The following is a 25,657-nucleotide window of genomic DNA, read 5'->3' as shown; positions in this document are numbered from 1 at the left end:
CATTTGCAAGAAGATGGGAATGTAATCTCGTCCCCCTTAAACTTCTGCACAGAAATCCCATTTATTCACTCATTCTTTCCTTCACTCGAACGTTACCTGATCACCGCGACAGACTTTGGAGAAACAGAGATGTCAAGACACTCGCCCCAGTGCAGATGCATTCGCAACTGACCATGATGCCGTGAGATGGGTGTTAGAACAGAAGTGGTCATAATTTAATGGAGAGACGCAGGGAGCGCCAGTGCAGCTTGGAGCTAGCTAGAGGAAGAGGGGCTCTGGGGCGGGGTGCGGGATGGGGAGGGGTGTCTTTCGGAAAAAAGTGTGCGGACAGGAATTACCTGATGAGTTTAAGGTATTGAGAGAAGGTGAATACATCACATAAAGAGTGAATTCATGGTAGGTATATAGAGTAAAAGAAAAGGCGGGCGGTTATCAACATCAGGGGAAAGACTCACAAAGGAAAGAGAATGGATAAGAGACTGGCCAAGCCCTCTCTGGACAGAACAGTAGCTGAGCAGAGTTAGGGTTATCAGCACGCAGCTGCCAGAGAGCACACACCGGAGGAACTGCGGGCCCCTCATACAGGGGCAACAGTGTCATTACAGGATATGGGAAAGGACCGAGTTCAGGTAATATTTAAAGAAGCAGCGTTTCTGATATGTTCAGGCTAAGCGTGAATGTAAGTGACGGAATCAGCAAGCCTGGACTGAGAGGTGGACTGAGTCCACCTGGCGCGAAAAAGGCCCACCCGGAGCTAAACCAGGAACCGCTGCAGCTTAAAAACCCTATCCCACCACACCCGGGCGCGACTTCCCTGACTCCTCTCTCTCTCTTTCTCCCTGAGTCACGGAACCTCGCCCGAGACCTTAGTTCCCAATAAAGCCTTTGCTAAAATTTTTTAGCCTCTGACTCCTATCTTTACCCTGCCCGAAGCCTGACCTTAACAAAGATAATGAATCGTAGAGAATTATATAAGAGATAACTACATAATTAAGAGAAATGTAGAATTTGTGTCCAGACCCCCAGATCTGAAGCTTTGCACAGAGGTTGGAAATTGAGGCTGCTTCTCTGGGTCAAAGTAATCTGCCAGGCTCAGCGCCCGCCCCCCCCCCCCCCCCCCAGGGCGGGTGTTCCAGTCTCACTGGTTTCAAACTGTAAAGTTCATGACTGAGCCATTTCAGAGAGCAAAATTTCTCAGGCTCATGTCCTTGATGTTAATTAACAAAAGCAGATTTTTACAGATTCGCAGAGTCTTAGTACAGACGTTATATAACTCAGCTGTGAAGACTATTTTCACAGCCCTAATAATGTAAACACTGAATACTGAGTTAAGTAAACATCGGGATATAGTTGAATTGAGAGGGTGGGGGAGGGGAGTGTATTAGAAAGGTCGTGAATAAAGAGAACCATATCCTCATCATCCATGGCAGGTGGTCAATTAATTAGATCTAAGATGGAAGAAAAGAAATATTAATATGAGCACATTACTAACAAATAGGAGGTGTACCAAAGGAAGCAGCCAAGAGTTCCAGCAGTGACTTAGAGGGCAGCAGGTACGGTGAGCAGGAGAATGGGCACAGGGGACTGGTATTTTGCATTAAGTGCCTTGTAAAACTAGTTGGCTTTTTAAACTATGCAAATTCCTTTGTTAACGTAAACAAGACAAAATAAAAACACTTTTACCAATTTGCTGTATGCAGTTCAAAGCCACACCCCACCTGCTTCCCAATTTCACCCAAAATCCTACTGGTCACTCAAGACCTCACTAGTCACAGCGACTTCCGGCACAGTCCAGGGGCTGGGCATCAGCAATGTAGATCCAGAAACTCTGTTTGTTCACCCACGGGAGACCTGGCCCTGAAAGATTGCCACTCCCCACAACAGTTTTTGGGGAAAGATAGGGCTTGTCCTACGACACATAGAGACAGATAACAAATTATAATATCATAATGATCATCGGCAGCAGGATAAAAATTCATCGAAGGGCTATTACATGGCCTGCCCTGTGGGACATTGTTATATTTAATTTTCACAGCGGCAGTAGGTACTTTTACACCCCCAAGTTTAAATGAGGAAACTAGGACAGATGGTAAATGGTAAGTAACTTGCCCAAGGTCCTGAAAATAGCGAGTGGCAGAGCTGTGCCATCGGACTCAAAGCTCTGCGCTTAGTGATTTCACCTTCCTGGTTACTGGTACAGGAAGGGGCAGAGAGGGATCACCGTGGCCGCTGACAGTCACTGATTGATTGCCTTGTGCCAGGCACTGTAATGAGTACTTTACGGGCGTTATCTCGTTCAGTCTTCCTGGCCACCGTATGCAGCAGGTGCTGGTATTATCTCCATTTCACAGATGAGGAAACCGAGGCAAAACCCACATAATCTGACTTCAGAGCTTGCAAACTCTGTCACTGCAATATAGCACTTCTCTCCCTAGACCAATGGAAGGAAATAAAAAGTGAAGAAATACATAAAAAAGATCCCAATTTAGGGGCGCCTGGGTGGCTCAGTCGGTTAAGCGTCTGACTCTTGATGTCAGCTCAGGTCACAATCTCATGGGTTTGAGACCCGCATCGGGCTCTGCGCTGACAGTGCTGAGCCTGCTTGGGATTCTCTCTCTCCCTCTTTCTCTGCCCCTCCCCCTCCTCTCAAAAAAATAAAAATAAGAAACATATATGCCAATTTAGCATGGGATAAACACAGCAATTCAAGCAAGTGAGGGAGAGGGACAGGTTGAGAACCATTTGCAAAGTACATTGTTAGATTTCAACCTCATACCTTATCCCAAAATCAATTCCTAGTGCATTAAAAAAAAAAAAAAAAAAGTGACCAATGGAAACCCTAAATATGCACAAGAAAATGTGCGTACATATTTCTCTGTGTTTAATTCAAGCTTCATGCCCTCTAGGGTTGCAGGTTTAGCCCCTGTGCTCCTGCTCTGAGTGCCCAGAGTCTGACCGGTGACACTGACCATGTCTTTATTTCCCTGCATGGCCTGCCTGGGGACAGCGCAGCTCCGGGACGGTCGGAGCACCGTGTAAGAAACCCAGCAAGGGCTTCTGTAGATGTCAGATGAGGGCCAGAGGCAAGGACGGGTTAACATTTGATGGCCTCCAGGGAAACTGACCCGGCTTTCCTGGTCCCGTCGAATGGAACCACTCTAGAGACTCCCGCCTGCCAGACACAGGGTCCTTGGCCTTGGATAGCAGGGGACAAACGCCAGCAGATTCTTATGGTCCAACTCCTCATCTTCAATCTTTTTGAAGATCATCACTCCTCTCCTGCCACAGAAGGACAGCGCATGTGTGACTGTGGCAGGGTGTGAGAGGCAGTGCGGCCTGGGACTTGAAAGTCTGGGGTTTTAGAGCTTGGCTGTCATGCGCTTGGGTCCTTGCTCTTTCTTTTACTTAGCTGTATGACCTTGGGCAAGGAACATACTTTTCTGAGCCTTAGGCTCCCCCCCTAAATAATGGAACCAATCATTGGTCCTCTGTGGTAGGATAAAGGGAGGTGACACAGGAGGCCGCTGACACCGGTGCGCAGAGTCTGGGAAGCCTGCGTGGGGTGTTAGGCCCTCTGGTCGTGAGTCACCTGTCAGGGCCGAGGACGCACCCCTAGCCTCCCTAGACTCCCTGCCATCTTCTGAGGGAAGCTCCTTCTGTGGATGGCTAAGCTCATGTTCGTGGCGGCTCTCAGCTTTGGTGTCAGAGGAAGACGACGTCCTCAGCCAACAGTACAGAATCCCACACCGCACAGAGGGGGGTTGACCGCCAGGGGGGAGGCTTCACGGAGGCCCCAAAGCCCCCAGTCGATACCAGGAAGATGGCCAGGTGGGCGGGTGGCGGTGGGGTGGCATCCACGGCCCGGGGAACCCTGAACAAAGGCCCAGATGCGAGAGTTTACGGGCAGTGACTCTTGCTGACTGTGTTTTGGACGGAGACCGCTTCGTGGGGGCGTGGCCGGAGACGAGGCCAGAAAAGCAGGCCTCGCCAGGCTACTAGAGACAGCTTCAAAGACTGGTGTTGTGGGACAGGGTGTCGGTCCCTCAGGTCAGCAGCTCCACCCCAAGAACACTGGGTGCCCACAGGTGCCATGCTGATTACTGGGTCCTTGGGGAAGGTTCCAGTTAGTCAGGCTGTGTTGCCTCCGTGCCTGACCCGAGGGCCCCACAGTCGCACAGAGGCCACAGGACAGACACCCGTGTTATTAACAAAAACACACGCCCCGCCACACCGTAGCCAGGCCTGAGGGGAAATGGTAGACCAGAGGTGGAGGGCCTGGCTGAGTCAGGGTTTCCCAGAGCAGGAGGGGGTGGGGAAGAGGCTGGCCTGAGGGAGGCTGATCCTGGGGACTCATCAGTCTGGAACTGATGTTGGGGGGGGAGGGGGAGTTTCAGCAAAGGGCCGGAATGTGACAATGGCGTGTTGCTAAGAGAAGCTTGAACAGAGGTAACAAATGTGTGCCAAGCACCTGTTCCGCGTCAGGCCCCGTTCTAGGGGACAAACCAGGCAAATTCCCCGCTTTCGATGAAGCATTCAATGAAAACGGATAAATTGCCTGCCTCGGTGAGGTGGTGGGAGACGGACGAGAAACACATCAATATTTAACGTATCAAGTAATGAGACCTACCGTGAAGGGAACACGGGCGAGGCCGGGGGCGGAAGCACGAGGAACACACTCGATCACACGCGTGCTCAGAAAGGTGTCCCCGGAGGGACGGGACCCCTGAGCGACCTGGAGAAGAGTGGCCAGGCAGTGGGAACATCAGGTGCAAAGGCCAAGAGGCGGAAGCATGCCTGGCACTGGGGGCCGAGGAGGCCCAGCTGGGAAGAATGCAAGGTCAGAGGGGTTCAGAGGGGGGTGGGGCCGGCAACTGGGAGGCCGCCTGCAGCCCCGCCTTCAATGCTTTTTTGTTCTTGTAAAGAGTTTATTTTATTTATTTAATCTTTTTAAGTTTATTTATTTATTTTGAGAGAGAGAGAGAGAGAGAGAGCGCACGCGCCTGCAAGCTTGAGAGGGGGAGGCGCACAGGGAGAGGAGAGAGAGAATCCCAAGCAGGCTCCACGCCGTCAGCACAGAGCCCCAGTGTGAGGCTCAGACTCATCAGCATGAGATCGTGACCTGAGCCGAAATCAAGAGTCAGACGCTTAACCCACTGAGCCACCCGGGTGCCCCCAAACGTGTTAAGCCATCCCAACACCCAATGTGGGGCTCGAACCCACAACCCTGAGATCAAGATTGCACGCTGCGACTGAGCTGACCGGGTGCCCCTGCACTTGTAATCTTGAGCAGGTTATGTTAGCCTCTCTCTCATTTTACCTCTTTTCATTTCACTAAAACGGGTGTACTGGTCAGGACTCTAGAGAAACAGAAGCCATAGGACGTGCATATGTAGAAGTAACATCTATTTTTAAGGAACCGGCTTATGCAAGTGTAGTGGCTGACAAGTCCCAAATCCGCAGGGTCTCCCTCTGTCAACACTTGGCTTCCTCCTGACCTCGGTGGGGAGCCGTGGGCAGAGGGCCAGGCGGCAGCCCAGGCGAGTGGGGCCACCCGGCAGGCTGGAGACCCGGGAGGAAGCAGGCTGGTGGTCAAGTGTGAAGGCCGCCTGCTGCTGTACTCCCTCTTGGTCTGGGGCGGTCGGTCTCGGGTGCAAGAGCTGAGATGGAGAATATCTATCAGGCACGAAGTACGCTGACCGGCAGGTGGTAGATGCCTACTTGACGGTCGTCCTTGTCACTGAGCGCGACCGCGCGTCGAATGCCTAGTGGGTCGGGCACTCTGCGCGGAGCCTCCACCGCGATATTTAATTCGAGGCCTCGTTACCACAATTTGAGGTCGGTTTTATTACCCCCGTTTACAGCCTCAGAATTGAAGGTGCATAGAGGTCGCTCGCCTTGCCGAAGGGCCTTCTCTCCCGGTAAGTGTCAAAGCCAGAGCCAGAACTCAGGTCAGGCTGATCTCGAGACCCAGGCCGTTCCACTTGCACGTGCTGTCCAGAACCTGAACTCTCCGAGTCAGGAGGCCCGAGTCACAGAGGCTGGAAATGGGGACTGGAGGCTGAGGCAGGAGGGGAGGGGGGAGTCTCGCTGGGGAGAAGTTCCCGTGAAGCAGCCAAGGTCAGCCCTCACGGCGCTCTTGGCCCAGAGAAGGGGTATGTGGAAGGTTTCTTCCGTGGGATCCTGGCCTCTGGACACACAGCCTCACCCTCACCTGGGCGGGGGACCTCCCTGCTCTCCCTGCTCATTGGAGGAGGGGGTTCTCCGAGAAGAGCTCTCACGGGTCCCGAGGGCCGTGTGCTGAGGTCTGTCCCCACAGGGCCTCAGACCGAGACTCGTGCTGTCCTCCCCAAGCGCGCCACAGTAGTCACCCTGTCGCTGACAGAACGGAAGGAAGGTGCTCACCATACAGTGGTTCGACGTGTTATTATGGAATTTCCCAATGTACACAAACTAGAAAGAACCGTACAATGAATGTGTCGTTACCGTAGGACTTGACCTTCTCAACTAGGGCCTGCAGCTCCCCGTGAAGGAGAATTTTCTAAAGATCCTGTGATAGTATCGTTCCTAGCATGATTATACTGTGTTGTAATCTTGTGTTACCAAGTGTTAATTTCTTGGGGCGCCTGGGGGGCTCAGGTCATGACCTCTGGGTCTGTGAGCTCGAGCCCCTCACCGGGGTCCGGGCTGGCAGCTCAGAGCCCACTTGGGATTCTCTGTCCCTCTCTTTCTGCCCCTCCCCCGCTCTCAAAATAAACATTAAGAAAAAGAAGTGTTAATTTGTTAAATGCAAACACTGCGAATGTGTTTCCATTTCTCTTTATCTTGAGGCACCTCTGGCGCCTCAACGGACACAGACACGCAGGACCTGTGTCCTAGGGGGTAGTTGTTGAACGGCAGGCCCAGGTGGAAGACAGTGGGTTGGAGGGAACGACGCCCACCCCACCCCACGCCCGTGGGTGCGAAGGCAAGAGAGGGGGGACGGCTGGCTCCGGGGATCCCTGCTGCCCCACACTTTGCTGTCACTCCAGGTGATGAGGGGCACCTGTCTCTGTCCTCTAGGAACCCAGCCAAGTAGCGTCCCGGCACAGTCTGTGTGGCCCCCGGGGAGGGGGGGGGCGGGTTGGGGGACTGGGGAACTAGGGTTTGGGAGCACAATCTCCATCTTGGCCCTGCCCCCTGAGGAAAAGGCAAAGAAAGGTACCTGAAGCAGAGCAATTAAGTGCCACCGACTGTGCCCGGCAGAGGGTTCCGGCCATTGTTTGCTTAGGAGGCGGCCCTGTGAGTGACCCTAAGTCAAGGAGGGGAGTGGAGGGGCCTTCCCGAGGGGGCAGGGCCTCCGGCTTCTCATTCTTTTACGGTTCCCACAGGCCCAGGGCCTTCTCTGCTCACAAAGGACTTCAATGCTGGCTTTTGACTGAACCTTTCCCCTTTGTATCTGTCTCTGTGTCTCTCAGCATCTCTGTCTCTGGCTCTCTCTTGTTTCCCAACATCCTTCCCGAGCCCCTGGGGAGCAGAGCTGGGGGGCCTGGCAGTGGGAACCGGACTGTGTCCTGTTCTCACCAAGGACAATGAGGGCCGGAAAGGGCTGGAGCCAGGGCCTGGCGCGGACTCTCGCTCCCTGCCTGTCCTGGGCGCCCCCCCCCCCGCCCCGTCCAGCCCTGTGGTGTCCCCTCCCTCCGGTGCCAGTCAGGGAGGAGTCCAGCCTCTGCTGGGGGTGGGGGGAGATAGGGAGCACTTTTGCTTCACCTTCCCACCGACCTCCTCTCTGGTGGCATCACCTCCTGCCCCAAAGCCCGTGCCTCCTGGGCGGAGCCGCGGACGTCCTCCCTGTCCTGTCCCCCCACACATCCAAGGCCCCCTCCCCCGTATTATTTACTCCTGTTTCCGGAGCTGGTGGCGGGACCAGCGGGTGGACGGGTGTCAGGGCCACGTGTGAGGGAGCAGGAGGAAACATCTGGCTTCCCTCGTCCTCCAGGGGCCGCCTCGCCAGCCCGGAGGCCTCCAGCCCCTGGGGGGAAGCCAAGCCCCAGAGGTTAGCACCTTTGCCCTTCCCACCTTCGGGCCTGCAGAAGCCTTTGTGGCCTCATACCCCCTTACTTAATGATGGTTATTAGTGGGTAGAATGCCCCTGCCAGGGTTAATTGGTAGGTTAGGTAACTAGGCACCCCAGAGATAGGCTGGGTGGAGAGCTGAGATCGGCACCCTCGGCCTCGTAAATGCACCTGTTCCCGAAGAAGGGGTCATTATTCCTGAGCCACATGCTGTCACTGGTGCCTACACGGTAGGTGGCAGCAGGTGCTCCGGTTGCTTGGCAGGGACCTGGACCCTGCTCTCCGGCTCCTCCCCACCTGCCCTAGCCTGGCCCCACCCAAACTCTCATCTCGGAAGCCAGGGTACCCTCAGGTGACCAGATCCCCTGGGTGTCTATGTTCCCTTGGGCTGGGACCCGGCCCTCTGCCACAGCTCCCACCCCAGTTCAGGAGGAAGTCAAGGTTTGACAGAGGGGGCCCTCGGACCAACCCAGCCTCCTCTTACAGCCAGGGCCCATTTGGAATAGGCTGTCATCCTCCCCCAGAGGGTCCCACATACCACACATCCCCTCACCATCACTAGGTAAGTTCCTCTCGGGGAGACTCTGGTCTCCTCTGAACTCTCCTTGCCTTGTTCCCAGGGAGACTTGACTCCAACTTCAGGTCCCCTCAATGGGCCACTCCTTCAGGGTCTCCAGGGTTGGCTTCCCCCGAGAGAGGCTCACCAGAGACCCAGCAGGAACCCTCCCCAGCCCTCAGGGCAATGGTACTGGTCCCCAGGAGATGCGAGCTAGTGGCGCCCTCTGCAGGCATCCTGGGGAAATTGCAGAGCACTCGTTAACCTAGGGACGGAGGAGCCTGGGGTCTGGGGTTCCTGCCACAGATGGGAGTGGGTGGGGTTGGCCCCTGATTAGAGAGAAGGGGCTCTAATCCTGGACCCACTCACTTCTTCATCTCCACTGGGTCTTTGTCCCTACTTAGACACATCCCACGTGCAGTATTGTTACCAGACGGGCAGATTCTTTCAACCAGCCCACCAGTCTTTACTGCCCATTATCAAGCACAGTGCAGAGTACCAAGTGACCAAGGCAAGGTGCACACCCCAAAGACCACGGCTTCCGGGAGGGGCTGCCTAAGGAGCCTCAAAGGACAAGTACTCTGGACAGAGAGGTGTTCCTCAGGGCAGGACACAGCATAGGACCTGAGAAACCACATCCTTCACTTTTTTTTTAACGTACGTTTATTCATTTTTGAGAGCTAGAGATAGAAAGTGAGCGGGTGAGGGGCAGAGAAAGGAGACAGAAGATCCCAAGCAGGCTCCACGCTGTCAGCACAGAGCCCCGTGCAGGGCTCCAGCTCATGAACCACGAGATCATGACCTGAGCCGGAACCGAGAGTCAGACGCCCGACTGAGCCACCCAGTCGCCCAACCACATCTTCATTTCCATCAAGGTTGGCTCCAAGGTTGATGGCCTCGTCCCTACCATTTTGTATGCTTTGCTAAAGCACAGCAAGTTTCTATCTCGGCTGCAAGACAGGAGAGAAATGAAGGCACGAGGACAAAGAGGATGGGCAGTGATCAACCTCGGGAGTCTCCAAACACGGACAAATGTCCACACTGGCATTTCACAGACGGGGCCGGGAGGACGACGTCGGTAGAGAATTCCCTTCTGAGGACTTGGAGGAGGGGCAGGGGCCCTGTTTGCTCAGGGTGGGTAGTCAGAGTAACGAAGCCCCGAGAGGTGTCGCAGGGGCGAGGGGCCTTTCCTTCCCTCGTTCCCGTTCCAAGATCTAGTCCCGTCCTGACCGGCAAGGAAGGCTTCCTGCGCTCAAGCCCCGACCCCTCTTCCGACAGGTCAACACAGCGGGTCACTCGCGCACTTCACTTCCGCGAGGAGACTTTCACACGAGCACGCACCGCTCCAGCGCCTCACAAAGCGTTTGGCGTGGATGGTGCTCGATCAACACCTGCTAAAAAGGAACCTTAGAGGAAGAAGCCCCGCCACCCCCATGGCTGGAGAGCACAGGTATCGGCCTGCCACGGCAGCCCGCGTGTGCGGGGACGGCACAAGAGGCTCGCGGTAGATCACGGCTCACAGAACTACAAAGAATCAACTTTATTGGACACGCAGGGTCAGTTTCTCTTTTTGCCCTTCCCCGTGACCTTGGCTGGGGCGAGGACTGGAGCTGTTGCCTGGTACAGCGTGGAGGAGATCTTGTTGATGTAGTACAGGCCAACCATGGAGAAAATGAAGCTGCGGGTGAAGACAGGAAAGTCACGGCATCGGCGGGCATCCGGCCAGCCTGGTGCCTCCTCGGGCAGGCGGGCGGCGGCAGCAGGGCAAGAATCCTGGATCAGGTTTGGGGAAGTGGGGAAGTGGGGAAGGGGAAAGGAGGGAGGGGGAAGCACGCTGCGCCCCTTACCCAGCTGCGAGGCACTTACCAGGTGGTGACACAGACACGGTGAATGAGGCCGGATGCAAAGAGAGCCAACAGGAGGCAGAGGAGAACTGGGGAGGCAAGAGGGCACAAGGAGGGTGCTGGTCGGAGTGGGAAATACCAAGCCTTCATATGTGCATTCTAGGAGACACCCGGGGCGCTCTGAATCTTGGGGGACCTGCCTGGAGGGAGTTGGCATGACACTGGCAGGAGGACTTCAGACGGCCTTAATGATGCCCGGGACATGGAGGTAGGAGACGCATGCTCCTTACCAGCTCTGTCACAAATGTCACTTAACTTCTCTATCCTGGCTTTCTTCCAATATAAAGGAAAAGGAAAAGTGACAGCAGCATCTGAAGGGCAAGGTTTGCTGCTGTTTGGGAAAGAGGGTGAGGCCTTTGCCACAAAAGCCAGCCACTAAGGATTGATTCGCTCAACTGGCTGTCCAGCGGTGGAAGCTGAGGGCCTCAGTCCCCGGACACAGGTTGGAGGGCAGAGGGTCTGGACACCCATGCCCACGGAAGCAGCAAAGGGTCTCCGGGGCATCCGGAGTAGGACTGGAGAGAAAGTGAGAGGGTAGAAAGGAAGGGCAAACACCGACCGCCCAGCTGGGGAGGGCAGCGTAGGACAAGAAGGCCAAGAGCCCTGCCCCACAACAAAGGTCTCTTTCCGAAGCACAGGAAGACAGAACACATGCAAACAAAACCTCCGAAGGCTTGAGGCTGCAGGAGGGAAGGAGCTGGGGGAGACTGCAACAGGGCTGAGTGGAGAGAGCAAGGCCCTGAGAAGGGTGCAGAAACCAGGTCTCTGTTCTACGGGAGGAAGGCTCCACAAGAGGCGGCATGTGCTGTCACTTTCAAGCTTGTGACACTCCTTAGGTGACCCGGCCTCGACGTCTGGTTTGCTTTCTGACCTTAATTCTGCATAAATAGCGAAATCATCAAGTCTCCATTACACAAGCAATAACAAGTACGTTTCAAACAGGAAACGATCTCACGTTTATTCTAAGTCGGTCAGGGTCGCTGTTGAGGTGAAATCTGGAGGCTCTAACACTTAAGCTACTGACGATCGTGTCAAACACACAGAATCCACGAACACCGGCTCAACCTGACATCAGAACCCCTCATAGAGTCAGTCCTGTTCCTTCCTCTGGGGGGAACAAAGACCGTCCCCAAGGACGTAGGCAAGGCGCGCGCCCTGTCCTCAGACCTCCCCGGGGAAGTGGCCCAAAGGCAACTAAGTTTCGCGCTTTCGGGCCTTCCCTTCCAGCTCCTCCACGAGCTAGAGGACGTGTTCCGGGAGCGTCAGCGCCTCCGACAGCCTCGGCAAGCACAGCTCCCCTACGCAGCCCGGACCAACTAAGCGCCTGGGAGGCCAGTCCCCTGCTGGGGGAGGTTAGAGCAGAGGGCTCACTCACCGCCCCCCCCCTCCCCCCCCCCCCCGGTTCGCACTTACTCTCGGGGAAGATCTTGGCTTGGAATCCTTTGCCAAAGACCAGATTCTCCAGGTTGTTGAAGGCCTGGGCCCAGGGAGTTAAGGGTGGGACGAGAGACCCGGCAGAGCCGCGCGGCCGCCTCCTCCCCCCGCCCCCCGCCGCGCAGGAAGGATACGGTGAGAGAGAAGACGAAGAGGCCCGAGCCCAGCAGGCCCCCCTGGATGGTGAGCCACTCGGTGGAGGCCAGCTGGCGGCTGTACATCTGCATCCCGGCGAACAGCAGCAGGGACAGGAGGGAGGAGAGCGCCAGCGAGGTGCCCGTACCCACGGCTGGAGGGGCGGCGACCACAGGAGGCGCCGAGTCGGGCTCGGCCCGGCCCCCGGCCGCGGCCACAGCCGCTTCCCCGCCCCACCCCGGGCCCCGCGCCCCCTCGCGACCCCCGGCGTCCTCGCCCCGGGCGCCCGAGCTCTCCCGCCCCCGGGGCCCAGGACACGTCAGCTCTGCGGGCAGAGGACCGCCACAGCCGGGCCGCCCCCACCCCACCACACTCGTCCGTCGGGGGGGATCCCGCCGGCGCCGTTACCCATCATGTCCTGCCCTCCGGTCCAGTGGACGCCTCGGGACGAGCCGAGAGCGGATGGAGCCGAACCGGGGCGGCCGGCCGTGCGCATGCGTCAGCCCGGCCCGCGGGCTCGCTTCCCCCCCACGTCTTCCCCGCGCTCCCTCTAGGCGCCTGGCCGCAGCGCCCCCTGCCGGCAGGGAGGAAATATTGCGTCCAGGAGGGGCCGTGGCCACCGCCCTGGTCCCCGGCCCTTCCCCGCACCCCGAGCGTCTGCCGCCTCTCGGCGCAAGCTGCTGGGCCCGTGGCCCCTAGCCTCTAGCCCACGTGTGTCTTCTTTGCCATTTATGTCGTCTCCAGTGCCCGTTCCTCACACCTCCCTCCGCCATGATCGCTGGCTGGGCATCTCCCGTGGACTCTTGCCCAAACCAAAATCTGGTCCTCCCATCCTGGAGCCCGTCTTTCTCTGAAACTCTCCTCCCGCTTTATATAAGTAAGACTACGGAGCCAACGAAGAATGGCAACATAAGAAATGGCTCCCCCTCCAATGCCATTCCATGTTACCCACACCTCCCCCCCCCCACCGTCTTCCGAGGACCACGTGGGGAGAACTATTTCCCACCTCCTACCTCGACGGGCGCTGTTCGAGGCTGTCTCTGGAGCATGCGCAGTGACATCTCACCCCCACCCCTCCCCACACCCCCACCGGGCTCCCGCATTAAGCCCGGGGTTCGCAGCCGCAGCCGGGATCGGGCACCCGGGGGCGGGCGGGCATGGTAAGGCCATGGCTGAGGGTGAGGACATGCAGACCTTCACTTCCATCATGGACGCGCTGGTCCGCATCAGTGTGAGTTACGGTGGGGTCGAGGGGAGAGGACGGGGGCGGGGGGGGGGGCACAGGGGTCCGGGGCCGGCCGGAACCTTGAACAGGTGGAGATGAGGCAAGATGCCGGGACGCAGGCAGGGGCCTGGGGAGGTCAGAGGGGACCGGGAGGTTCGGGGTGTAGTTTGGAGAGGGTAAGCCCGGAGGTAGCCCGGAGGTGAGTGAGGTGGCGTCCATCTGCTGGGGTATGAGGAACCAGGAGCCGCCCGGATGCAGCGGCTGGGCTGGGGTGCCCGCCGGCAGTGCACCAGGGCTGGGGCTCTGTACGCTACGAGGAGGGGGCGTGTGTGAGCTCGGATGTTTTCCAAGAAAACCGAGGCTAGGTGAGGGGCGATGAAGGAGCCGCCCCACGGTGCAGTTCCAAATTTGGACCCTTCGGCGAGACCCCACCCCACCGCGCCCCCACTCAGGGCTGCCTCGGAGCCCGCGGTTGTCATGGCAACCCGTGCCCGGCTCTCCCAGGGGCGGTGCCAACCCTGCCCCCCCCACCACTTCCTTCCCCCTCCCTGCCTGTCCCTCCCTCCTTTGTGTCAGCTGCGCCCCTGACCGGGATGGCTGCGAAGAGAGGGACCAAGGTGAGGCGGGGGTGGGGGGGGGTGGGGGGTGGGGCATAGCTGGAGGACCCCCTCCACCAAAAAAGGGAGGGGTACTTCCGGTGGGGAGGGGGCAAGTAGGCGGGAGCTGGGCTCCCCGTCGCCTGGGGAGGGGGTTGCGGCTAGTCAGGGGGAGGGGGAGGGGGAGGGGGCGGGGGCGGGAGGGCCGGACGGTCGGGGGCGAAAGGAATGGGCTCGTCTCGCCGACCCGAGGAGCCGGGTGGGGAAGTGAAGGCTGGGGAATGGAGCCTGGGGCGGCCGCGGGCCGAGCCGCGGCAAGATGATGGACGCGGTGAGCAGGAGGATGGAGAGCGAGCGGCGCCTGGCTATAGGGAGGAGTCACGCCGGGGCGGAGGGGGGTGCCCCCGAAGGGGGCGGGGGTCCGCACCGAGCTGCAGAATGGGCGGTGTCCTTGAGAGCAGCTGGCGGCCCAGAGGTGGGGGGAGGCGGGCAACCGCCAGGGGAGAGGGGCTGCGGGCCCAGCTCCCCCGCAGGGGGAGCGAGAGGGGCGGGGCTAGAGGCTGGGGGAGGCTGGCGCTCCAACCCGCCCCCCCCCCTCCGTGGGCTTTAGCTCTGTGCCAGAGCAGGAGAGGCAGGCGAGGGAGCCGGGAAGGTGTATGAACCAGGCCCCGGCCGGTGCTGGGGAAAAGCCTTAGGCAGCTCGTCTTCTTGCCCCTGCTCCAGACCCCTTGGGTTTCTGAGGGCAGCCGAGAGGCCTGCCGAGATGTGCCCGGTGTCGTGCTCTGAGCCGGCCTCCTGCTGTCTCCACAGACAAGCATGAAGAACATGGAGAGAGAGCTGCTGTGTCCGGTGTGTCAAGAGATGTACAAGCAGCCACTGGTGCTGCCCTGTACCCACAACGTGTGCCAGGCCTGTGCCCGGGAGGTGCTGGGCCAGCAGGGTTACATAGGCCACGGTGGGGACCCCAGCTCCGAGCCCACCTCTCCGGCCTCCACCCCTTCCACCCGGAGTCCCCGCCTCGGGCGCAGAACTCTCCCCAAGCCGGACCGCTTGGATCGGCTGCTTAAGTCAGGTGGGGCTGGGTCCCGGGGACCGGGGGGTGGGGACGCTGGGGTGTCCACGGGGAAGATGGAAACCTCCGTCGCCGGTCAGGGGCATCTGTCTGTCTTGCGGGGGGTGAGGAGACCGTTCACACAGGCTCTAATGCGAGCTGAGCTCTGGCACAATAAAAAGTCTTTTTTTTTTTCCATGGAGCAGACTCCCTGCCCCTCGGCCGGCCGAAATGCTCACCTCCCTACCTCCCTGCACTTCCACAGGCTTTGGGACGTACCCCGGGCGGAAGCGAGGCGCCCTGCACCCCCAGGTGATCATGTTCCCGTGCCCAGCCTGCCAGGGCGATGTGGATCTGGGGGAGCGGGGCCTGGCAGGGCTGTTCCGGAACCTGACCCTCGAGCGCGTGGTAGAGCGGTACCGCCAGAGTGTGAGTGTGGGCGGCGCCATCCTGTGCCAGCTGTGCAAGCCCCCGCCACTAGAGGCCACCAAGGGCTGCACCGAGTGCCGAGCCACCTTTTGCAACGAGTGCTTCAAGCTCTTCCACCCCTGGGGCACCCAGAAGGCCCAGCACGAGCCCACGCTGCCCACCCTCTCCTTCCGCCCCAAGGTGAGCCAGCCCTGGAAGAGCCTGCGGAGGGAGGGACGCGGTGGTGCCGCACGCTGGGGGGCGAGCCCGGCTCTGTGGGCTCGCGAAAGGAGGTGGGTGGAGGTTCGCCTCTGCCGGGCTCCTCTTTCTGTAACAACAACAACAAAAAGGCACCGGACGAGTCTTTAAACATCGTCCAGCCTCCATACTGTCTGCTGAATGAGAACGATAACATCTGCCCTGCCGTCCCCATGCCCTGAGGGTTGTGGAAGGGATCACATGAGATAGTGTTTGTGAAAGTTACCTGTAGGCTGAAAAGATCTGTCTGCGTTCACGCGTTCGCTGAGTAAATATTTATCAAGCCTGGTGCCTGGTGCTATTCTAGACGCCGGGGACAGGGCAGTGAACAAGATGGGCAAGGTTAATTATTAGCCGCAAGGCAGAGATTAATTATCGTTATTATTGCTATTAGCACGCATCCGGAGGTAGAGGGGAGGGCGGAGCTAGGCGAAGACCTGGTGCAGGCCAGGCTCCCTTTGGTGCCAGTGTGCGCCACCAGGTGGCACTGTGGAGCACCCCGGCCGGGCTCCCCCACAGGGCCGTGGAGAGGCAGGGCCAAGCGCTTGGGTGGTCGGTCAGCCCCCTCAAGCCCGCCGTCACTGCTCTTTCTGTCCCTAGGGCCTGATGTGCCCAGACCACAAGGAAGAGGTGACCCATTACTGCAAGACGTGCCAGCGGCTGGTGTGCCAGCTCTGCCGGGTGAGGCGCACCCACGGTGGGCACAAGATCACACCGGTGCTCAGCGCCTACCAGGCCCTCAAGGTGAGGACTCTGCCTCGCTCAGCCCACACTCACGCCCTCTGGCACCTCCTCCTACATGCTGGCCTCTGCCGAGCTAGGCACGATGCCCACCTCTTTCTTCCCCCTCAGGACAAGCTGACAAAGAGCCTGACATACATCCTGGGAAACCAGGACATGGTACAGACCCAGATCTGTGAGCTGGAGGAGACCGTGAGGCACACTGAGGTGAGGGAGGGCATGGAGGTGGGCCCTGGGCCCTGCCGGGGAGTGGGAGCCGGAAGGGGGGTGTGCGTGGGCATGGCCCGATCACCTGGTTGCCAGCTCAGGAGGCCCATGTGGGGTCCAGGGATGTGTTGGGGTTCTGGTTAAGCCAGGTTGCCTGGGACATGGGTGCCCCAGACCAGGCTGTACCTGGGGCTACAGTGGGGACAGGGCGGCGGTCACCCAGGACAGGGAGAGCTTGGAAAGCCCCGGAGACATAGCTGAGATGCCCTCAGTCTCGGCTGCCGCTGAGGGTGGCACACACCTCTGACACTTTCCGGCAGATGGCTCGAATCGGCCGACGGGATAGACAATAAGGAAGGGGCGGAGGCCGGTGGACGTTAGTGCAGTCGTGGCCTCTCTTGTTTGGGGGACTCCTTAAGGGCTCAGGGTTGTGGTGTGGGCATCCAGGAAGGTCAGCACAGAGCTTCAGAAGTTAAACCCATGTGGGTGTCCGGGGGTCTTTGGAGACGCGAGCCTGGCTCTATTGGAACGGGCGGGTAGGGTTTCCCCAGATCTGCCGTGGTCCCCGCCCCGGCGTGGCGCCCCAGGAGGCAGGCACAAGTGCCGCCTTCGAGAGGAAGATAGTGAGTGTTGCTCTCTGGGCAGGTGAGTGGCCAGCAGGCCAAGGAGGAGGTGTCCCAGCTGGTGCGGGGGCTGGGGGCTGTGCTGGAGGAGAAGCGGGCATCGCTGCTTCAGGCCATTGAGGAGTGCCAGCAGGAGCGCCTGGCCCGTCTCGGCGCCCAGATCCAGGAGCACCGGAGCCTACTGGATGGCTCAGGCCTGGTGGGCTATGCCCAGGAGGTTCTTAAGGAAACAGACCAGCCCTGCTTTGTGCAAGCAGCCAAGCAGCTGCACAACAGGTACCCGGGGGCGCGGCCCAGGGCGCGGGGGCGCAGGGGTGCGGCCAGTGTCGAGGACGGCATGCGAGGTGCAGCCCCCCGGACAGACGCAGGGGCGCGGCCAGTGTCGGGGACAGCGTGCGAGATGCTGCCCGGTGGACAGACAGGTCCCCAGGCTTTAACACCGGGCCCAACCGGTACCCAGCTCGCCTGCGGGGACGGGAGGAGACCCACAGCAGGGGCCGAGGCTCTAGGGACAGGCGAGGCCGGGGCGGGCGGAGGGGAAGGGCGGCGGCCCGGAGGGCAGTGCCTGACCCTTGCCCGCCCCGTCGCAGGATTGCCCGGGCCACGGAGGCCCTGCAGACCTTCCGGCCGGCCGCCAGCTCCTCCTTCCGACACTGCCAGCTGGACGTGGGGCGTGAGATGAAGCTGCTGACAGAGCTTAACTTCCTGCGAGGTAAGGAGGTGGCCAGGCCCCGTGCCCCATTAGAGCCCTCCCCCGTCTCCCCCCCACCCCCCCAGCAGCGGGCCCGGGGGGCAGCGCCCACCGGGACGTCCCGGCCTCCCGCCCAGCCCGGCCTAGCCGCCCCTCCCCGCCGCCGCCCGCCCGCCCGCCCGGCCACACCGCGCTCAGCGCTGCTTCTCCCTCTCTTTGTTTGTAGGCTGTGGCCACCGCGGACTCCGCTCCGGAGCACCCCAGGCAAGTCAGCGGCCCTGCCCCGGGGGCCCTGCCCTGCCGCCCCCACACAGCTCGGCCACCCACCCCTGCTTCCTTCTCGGTCCTCCCTCTCCAGCGCCCTCTGTCTCTCTCTCTGCCTGTCTTGGGCTCCTGCCTAATCCCTGCCCTCTGACCTTTTGTCCTCCGGACCCTCGCCCTCTCTACTTGCCTCCTCTTCCCCTTGACCCTGGTCTCCTGCCGCTGTCCGGCTCTCACTCGCCCCCTCCCGGCCCCTGCTCTCTGGCTTGCTGGCCCTCGCGTCTGTCTCCCTCCCGCCCTGCCCCCTCCTCCTGTCCGTGCCCTTTAGCCTGGGTTCCAGTGGCCTTTGTCTGCCTTTCCCCGGGCCCTTCTTTATTCGTAGAATAAACAAGGTCATAGAAAGAAGGGTCCCCATCTGGTCTAATACCTTTTTTGACAGAGGAGGAAACTGAGGCCCAGAAAAGGGAAGCAACTGACCTAAGGCCAGAGTGAGAGAACGGCAGGCCAGGACGGGCACGAGGCCCCCTGCCCCCCGCCCCGTCCACACCCGTCTCTCCCCTGGGCTGTGCCCTGCCCGCCCCCTGCCCGGCCCCCGGCCCCCAGACGGCTTTCTCCGCGGCTCCCCCTCACCCACACTCACCCCCCCGGCCCCCGCTGCTTCCCCTTCCCTTGCCCGCCCTCCCCGCCAGGCCGCTGACCAGGCCCCCACTGACCCCCTCTGTCTCTCCCCACAGTGCCCGAGGCTCCCGTCATCGACACCCAGCGCACCTTCGCCTACGACCAGATATTCCTGTGCTGGCGACTGCCCCCCCACTCGCCACCTGCCTGGCACTACACCATCGAGTTCCGGCGCACCGATGTGCCCGCCCAGCCGGGCCCCACCCGCTGGCAGCGGCGGGAGGAGGTGAGGGGCACCAGCGCCCTGCTCGAGAACCCCGACACGGGCTCCGTGTACGTGCTGCGCGTGCGGGGCTGCAACAAGGCCGGCTACGGCGAGTACAGCGAAGACGTGCACCTGCACACGCCCCCCGCACCCGGTGAGCGGCGCCCGGCTGGGCACAGTGCGGCCTTCGAGGCGCGTAGGGTACGCGGGGACCCACTGAGGCCACCGACGGCCGGCGAGGCAGCACAGCGGGCCGCGCGCCAGCTCTGGGGCTGGACCACCTGGGTTCGGACGCCCGCTCTGCCTCTTGCCAGCTGTGGCTTTGGGCAAGCTATTTGTCCTCTCTGAACTTCGGGTCCCTGTTCCGTAGGGACAATAGCAGTATTGTTGCTGTGAGAAGGGACTGAGATCCGTTCCCAGTAGTAAGCGTGGGGGCAGTGACTCTCCAGAAAATGGTCTGGCCCCTGGGGCGCGGGCGGAATCCGGGAGCATCACCACCCAAGTGGGGTGTAAGGGCCGGGTGTGAGCACCAGAGTGTGGGCTGGAAGGCGTGGGTCGGTGGGGAGGGGGGTGTCACAGCTGGGACGGAGCGGCAGTGGGGGCTGGGGGGGGGGGCGCGGCCACAGGAGAGGGCCAGGAGGAGGCGCTGCAGGCCCGCTGGGAGACCGGTTTCTGGACCCACTAGTCACTCCTAAAACTCTTTTTGGGGTCCCAAGCCCATTTGGGATGCCCCCTTTTTTCCCCTCATGCCCCCGATGGTGGTCCTCCAGGCCCTGGTCCCCAGAGCCCCCGCCCAGCCCTCAGCAGCTTGTTCCATGTCCTGAAACCCCCCAGTGTCCTCCAAGGCCTGTGTTTGTCCCTGAAGCCCTTTCTTTGTCTCCCTCCCCCGCTGCAGTCCTGCACTTCTTCCTCGACGGCCGCTGGGGCACGAGCCGAGAGCGTCTGGCCATCAGCAAGGACCAGCGAGCGGTGCGGAGTGTTCCGGGGCTGCCCCTGCTGCTGGCCGCCGAGCGGCTGCTCACCGGCTGCCACCTGAGCGTGGACGTGGTCCTGGGAGACGTGGCCGTGACCCAGGGCCGCAGCTACTGGGCCTGTGCCGTGGACCCAGCCTCCTACCTGGTCAAGGTGGGCGTCGGGCTGGAGAGCAAGCTTCAGGAGAGCTTCCAGGGAGCCCCCGACGTGGTCAGCCCCAGGTCAGGCCTCTCGGGGAGGGACGGGGTGTGGGGGCCCTGGGTGGGGGAGCTGGGCCCAGGACGGGGGGCAGAGGGAGATCGGGAGCAGGGACGCCGGGCCGAGCCCGGCGTGGGCTCCGCCCAAGGGGCTGGGAGGCTTGCTTTTCGGAGGAGTGTGTCGCTGGGGAAGGGGATGTGAGGAGAGGGCGCCGTCCACCTGCTTGCACCTGTCCCTCGGGCCCACCAGGCCACCCGTCCGGCCTCTGCATCTCCCAACGCCGTTTCCAACGTGCTGTCTCCACAAAACCCACTCTTCCCAGGACCTCCTTCACCACGTCTGTTTTCAACATCCTAAAATCCTTCCCTTGACGTTGCCGTCTCCACCCCCTCTATTGCCAGCGCCCTGCTTAACGTCCCCCACGCATGGGCCTCCCCGAACCCTTTCTCCCCGCACTGTCCCTAAACACCCCATTTCCCTGAAATGCACCCCCATCCCACACCCCCCCACCCCAGCTCTCTCCCCACACCTGCCTTCCCGTCAGCCCTTCTCTCCCCAGCCCCTCGGTCACTAAGCCGTCTCAACCCCCTCAAACCCTCCTCGAGCTCCTTGCCGGCGTGATGCCCCTCCCCCATTGCTCTCCTCACCCCTTCCTGTCTCCTGCCTCCTCATGGTGCCTGATCCTCACCTCCTTCTCCCCTACCTCTCGTGCCAACGTCCTTGCCCTTCAATACCGCTTTCCTCGTGGACTCAGACCCCCCCCCCCGCGCCCCATATTCTAACCCCTGTGTCTGCGACACGTCCCAAGTCGATCCTTTCAACCACTCGCTCCCCGACATCCCGTCCTCTCACCGTCTCAGCCCTCGGCCCCACCCCACCCCTTGTGTCTCAGCCAGCCCTCACCGCCCCCCGTGCCCCACTTCCCCCCTCCGCTCCCAACACCTTCCCACCCACCGGCTTCCGCAGGTACGACCCGGACAGCGGACACGACAGCGGTGCCGAGGACGCCACCGTGGAGGCTTCGCCACCTTTCGCCTTCCTGACCATCGGCATGGGCAAGATCCTGCTGGGGTCGGGGGCCAGCTCCAACGCGGGGCTGACGGGGCGGGACGGCCCCGCGGCCGGCTGCACCGTGCCCCTGCCGCCCCGCCTGGGCATCTGCCTGGACTACGAGCGGGGCCGAGTTTCTTTCCTGGACGCCGTGTCCTTCCGCGGGCTCCTGGAGTGCCCCCTGGACTGCTCGGGGCCCGTGTGCCCTGCCTTCTGCTTCATCGGGGGCGGTGCCGTACAACTGCAGGAGCCCGTGGGCACCAAGCCCGAGAGGAAGGTCACCATCGGGGGCTTTGCCAAACTGGACTGACCCGGGCCCTGCCCCCCCAGGCCTGCTGGAGCTGGGTTATGCCTCCGGCAGCTTCCCCCTCACGCTCCTCCTGCCGCGCCCTCTCGGCCCTTACCCGATGTCTGTGTATTCCTGGGGCCTTCCCTCCACCGGGGGACTCTCCTCTGCTCACCTTTCTAGATATCCCTCATTCCCTCCAGCCCCCGCCGAGTCTCTGCCCCACACCCTGCCCTTGGCATCTTACCCGAGTCACGGAGGGGCCCCCTTCCCCATCCCTGTCCCGTGCCTCTCCCCCGGCTGCCGGGGAGGGAAGGCATCTGGAACTCTGGGCATGATCCCCAGTCTGCCCTCTGCACTCTGCCCTGCCCAGCTCCCTGCCCCGTCAGTCCTCAACTACAGCCTTGGGGCGGGCAGGCTTTTTTGGCCAGACACTGCCCAGGCGCTCCCTGGCGAGGGGAAGGGGGCCCCGTCATCCTGCTTTAGTCGTTGGGGTCCCCACGCCCCTCGGCCGCATGCCTGTATCCCCTGTCTCCCTCTTGCATGCTTTACCCCGTCCCACACCCACGCCAACGTGCCAAGTCTCCCGTGGGGCCCCAGCTGAGGTTGGGTGTCCCCCGTGGGTTGAGCTAGGCAAGGCCTCTGGGGTCCGCTGCTGCCCCCCTGCAGTGGGCACTGCCCGGCCCGTGCCGAACAACAGCTGTTATTTTCATGGTTTATAAACAATAAACTGTGATGCCGGCACATCTCTGCCTTCCATTCCTTTGTTTCCTGTGCTGGGCGTAGTAGACGGAAGGACCCGGGGTGCAGCACCGTGGCTCAGAGCAGGGGTGCTGGGCGGACCCGGGGCCCGAGGGAAGGAGGTCCCTGGCCGGGTGCTCTGGGCCTCCCGCCACACCGGCTCCCGCTCAGGCCCAGGCTGACGGCGGCCTTCAGGGGACCCGCCGTCCCGGTGGCTGCCGGCCCGGCGGGGGCCCAGGGCCCCAGGGGATGTGGCGAGAGGGCAGGCCCCGTGCCTGCGCCCGAAGGGGTCAGGGAAGCAGAACCACTTCCCCATTCCCGGGGCGCCTGGAGTCGACCCTGCTGGCCAGGGAGGGGGCCGGGCCTGGCGCCAGCACCTCCGGATCTGGGATCTGATGCAGCTTATCGTGGTGGCCCGTGTTGACTCTGCCCGCGTTATCGCCGCCCAGGGGCTTACTTCACACCCCGGGACGCTAAGAATAGAGCCGCCAGGGGCACGGGGCCAAGGGGAGGCGAGGGTGTGGCCGCCACCAGCCCCCAGCCCAGGAGAGGGGCGAGGACAGCCGCGGGTGCAGGTGGAGCCGGGTCACGCCAGCCTCGGAGCCGCCTCGGTTTCGTTTCCTCCTTCCTCGTGCGCCGCCAGGGATGGGAAGAGGTGACCGGCACCCCAATGTCGTCTCCTCACCACACCTCCTGCCTTCCAGATGAACCCCACCTCTTGCCTTCTTCCCACCCCCCCCCCATCCCCTGCAAAGACCCCTTCCGGTCCCCTCCCCACATTCGGTGCCCCCATCTACGGGTCACAGATGGTCACGAGGGGCCACAGACGACAGATCCCAAGGTGGCAGCACAGAGGGGGTCCACGTTTTATTCAGCCACATTCTGGGGCTAACTTCCCTCTCAGGGCTCTCTGGGCCTGTTTTCCTGGGAGCCACTGTCCCAGGCTTGTCCCCAAGGGGCTCCAGTGGGTTTCGGCAGGGCCGAGGCCGGTGAGGGGACGTGGTGGGGCCTGTGAGTGGCCCAAGCTGAACTGCCAGCTCACCAGCCCGGGACGGAGCTGAGAGGAGAGGCCTGGCAGCAAGGAGCCCGGGGGAGGCAGCTGGCACCAGCTGGACGCAGGCAGGCAACACGCCCTACAGGTCGGCAGAGGTGGCCGCCAGGTTCGTGTAAGCGAGGCTGCCGCCGCCGTTGCCCGCGGAGACCTGGGTGGGGGGAGACGCCGGCTGAGAGCGCCTCCCGGGGCTGTGGGTCCCACCCCAGGCGGGGTAACAGGCCCGAGACTCTCACTAACTCTGGAAGGGTTAATTGGAAGAACACCTGCTGGCAGCCAGGTGACCGTAAACAGGGGCCTCTCCTCCTCCCTCCGCTCCCCTTCACTCCCTCCCCTGGGCTCTCGGCAGCCCCCCTGCCCTCCCCTCCTGCTCCCTTCTCCTTCCATCCTCTGTGCCTCCAGCCCCGGCAGGTGTATGCGTGTGTCTCCGTAAAACTGGGAGAAGGAAGTCCCCGGGCGAAGGAAAACAGGGTCAAAGGAAGGAAACTCCCCTCCCCCCACCTGGAGTGGCGTTCCAGCCCCAGGTGGCCCGAGTAATTATTTACCAGGCCCTGGAGAGAAAGGCCAGGTGAGGAGAGGGGGAGGAGGGGTCCTCGCTTCCTCCAGAGGCCAGAGGCCCACGGCGCCCAGGCTCGCCTGGCCAGACTTCTTAGCCCACGTTCCTGCCAGCCTTTCTCAATCTACTCTCCACTCTTAGGAGCCTGGAGGGGAGGCGGGGCACAGGTGCCTCTTCCCTTGTGAGTGCCCGCGGGAAGGGCTCCCCTGGGCACGGAGCCTCACCCCTTTCATGTCTGAGATCCCCGTTCGGCAGAGCAGGGAACGCTAGCTGGAGACGCCGGGAGTGGGGACCCTCTCCCTGGAGGTCCCCTTCCTCCCAAGGTCCCCTCCCCAGGCCTCCTCTGACCTCTGACCCCATGCTCGCCAGGCCCTGTGCCGCGTCCTCCGCACCACCTTTCCCTTCCAAGTCCTCCGGGCTCTGCAAGCATCCTTCCCGAGCCCCTGCCCAGCCCGAGCACCGCACCGCGAGCCCCACCCTCACCTCCTCATAGGGGCTGCGTCTGGTACTCCCAGGGGGGATGTAGCGCCCGTGGGTGTGGTAGGTGGGGTACTCGCTCATAGGGTGATAGGCATCGCGGGGCGGAAAGAGGTCCAGCTGCCCACAGTTCTTCCGGCGGCACTGACACACGGTCTGGGGAAACAGGGTGTCAGGGGGGGCCGTGGAGTTCCCTCCAGCGGGGCAGCTGTGGTCAGGGCCGGAGGCCACACACTCACCAGGACAACGAGATAGACGATGGCCAGTGCCAGCAGGACACACACCAGCACTAGCAGGGCGATGCCCCAGCCGGGTACCCCAGACCCGGACCCAGCAGCGGAAGGAAATGACGCGTCACGTACTACGAGGAAAAGCAGCGGTCAAAATACTGTCCCAGGGAGGTGGCCCTGCCCTCCCAGCACCCTGGGGAAGAGCAGGAGCCCGGAGGCGGGAGGGAGGGGCCCGGGAGGCGGGGGCCTCACCACGGATACTCGAGATGGACATGTCGTATCTGGCTGCTTCTGCTCTGTGCTCGTCAAGCCGTGTCCTCACGTTGAGGGCATCGGTGGTGCCCTGTCGGAAGGCCAGGGTGCATTCTACCACCACAGATCCTGGCCTGCTCCCGGGGAAAGAGAACTCAGCCAGGAGTCCCAGCGTCCGGGCCAGCGATCCCCCCCCCCCCCCACCCCGGGGCTGTGAGTGCGCCAGCCCTCCCCACAGTGGCGGCAACTTCCGCCCTCCCCACAGGGCCCACGCCCGGAATTGTACCTGAACTTGATGTTGGAGAAGCCCAGAAAATCTTCCTGATTATAAACCTGCAAAAACTGGGTGAGAGGGGCGGGACTAAGGCTTGATGCAAACCGTTCAGGCGGTTTTGGGGCTGCTGCTGGGGGAGCACGACAGAGAAAAGAGAGCCACTCACCCACTCAGAAACGTTTCTCTGCAGCTCCTGGTAGTAGCCGGTGTTGGGATCTTCCAGACAAGAGTTAAACTGAAGGTTCGAAATGGAAAAGGACAGGAAGAAAAAGGAGATCCTAATGGACAACTGGGGAGAAGTCTTATGATTGGAGGAGGTGACGGGCTCCACACTGTGGTTAGTGGCGCTGGTGGTGGTCCTGGCGCTGTGGCTGGCGGGGCTGCTGGTGAAGGATGAGGTGCCAGCGGTGGTCAGGGACGTGGTGTCAGTGGCGGTCGGGGACGACATGTCAGTGGTGGTCGGGGACAAGGTGTGAGTGGTGGTCGGGGACAAGGTGTGAGTGGTGGTCGGGGACAAGGTGTCGTTGGTGGTCGGGGACAAGGTGT

General features: G+C 61.4%; 3 protein-coding genes across 5 annotated transcripts; 1 reads left to right on the top strand and 2 right to left on the bottom strand.

Moving 5' to 3' along the window:
- Positions 1–10,123: 10,123 nt before the first annotated feature.
- On the bottom strand, positions 10,124–12,591 carry KRTCAP2 (keratinocyte associated protein 2). The gene is made up of 5 exons (XM_049634894.1): positions 12,489–12,591; positions 12,080–12,234; positions 11,925–11,988; positions 10,474–10,540; positions 10,124–10,285 (listed from the first exon to the last, which is right to left on the bottom strand). The coding sequence occupies exons 1-5, from the start codon at positions 12,574–12,576 to the stop codon at positions 10,165–10,167; spliced, it is 495 nt and encodes a 164-aa protein (XP_049490851.1). The 5' UTR covers positions 12,577–12,591; the 3' UTR covers positions 10,124–10,164.
- Positions 12,592–13,040: 449 nt separating this feature from the next.
- On the top strand, positions 13,041–22,276 carry TRIM46 (tripartite motif containing 46). Of its 3 annotated transcripts, XM_049634882.1 has the most exons (10): positions 13,041–13,311; positions 14,712–14,973; positions 15,218–15,561; positions 16,219–16,362; positions 16,471–16,566; positions 17,212–17,465; positions 17,780–17,901; positions 18,876–19,178; positions 19,920–20,217; positions 21,161–22,276. In XM_049634882.1, the coding sequence occupies exons 1-10, from the start codon at positions 13,249–13,251 to the stop codon at positions 21,552–21,554; spliced, it is 2,280 nt and encodes a 759-aa protein (XP_049490839.1). In that variant the 5' UTR covers positions 13,041–13,248; the 3' UTR covers positions 21,555–22,276. The 3 variants fall into 3 exon arrangements, with proteins under 3 accessions (XP_049490839.1, XP_049490840.1, XP_049490838.1); XM_049634883.1 differs by lacking the exon at positions 19,920–20,217 and having other exon boundaries at positions 21,161–21,307; XM_049634881.1 differs by lacking the exon at positions 13,041–13,311 and having other exon boundaries at positions 14,551–14,973.
- Positions 22,277–23,094: 818 nt separating this feature from the next.
- MUC1 (mucin 1, cell surface associated) lies at positions 23,095–25,651 on the bottom strand. The gene is made up of 6 exons (XM_049634879.1): positions 25,278–25,651; positions 25,124–25,179; positions 24,838–24,971; positions 24,595–24,716; positions 24,362–24,511; positions 23,095–23,473 (listed from the first exon to the last, which is right to left on the bottom strand). Exons 1-6 carry the CDS (start codon positions 25,557–25,559, stop codon positions 23,405–23,407), a joined length of 813 nt encoding a protein of 270 aa, XP_049490836.1. The 5' UTR covers positions 25,560–25,651; the 3' UTR covers positions 23,095–23,404.
- Positions 25,652–25,657: the final 6 nt, after the last annotated feature.

The sequence above is a fragment of the Panthera uncia genome, chromosome F1 (genome assembly GCF_023721935.1).
Source record: "Panthera uncia isolate 11264 chromosome F1, Puncia_PCG_1.0, whole genome shotgun sequence".
Classification (NCBI taxonomy): domain Eukaryota; kingdom Metazoa; phylum Chordata; class Mammalia; order Carnivora; family Felidae; genus Panthera; species Panthera uncia.
This window is presented reverse-complemented; position numbering and strand designations above follow the sequence as displayed.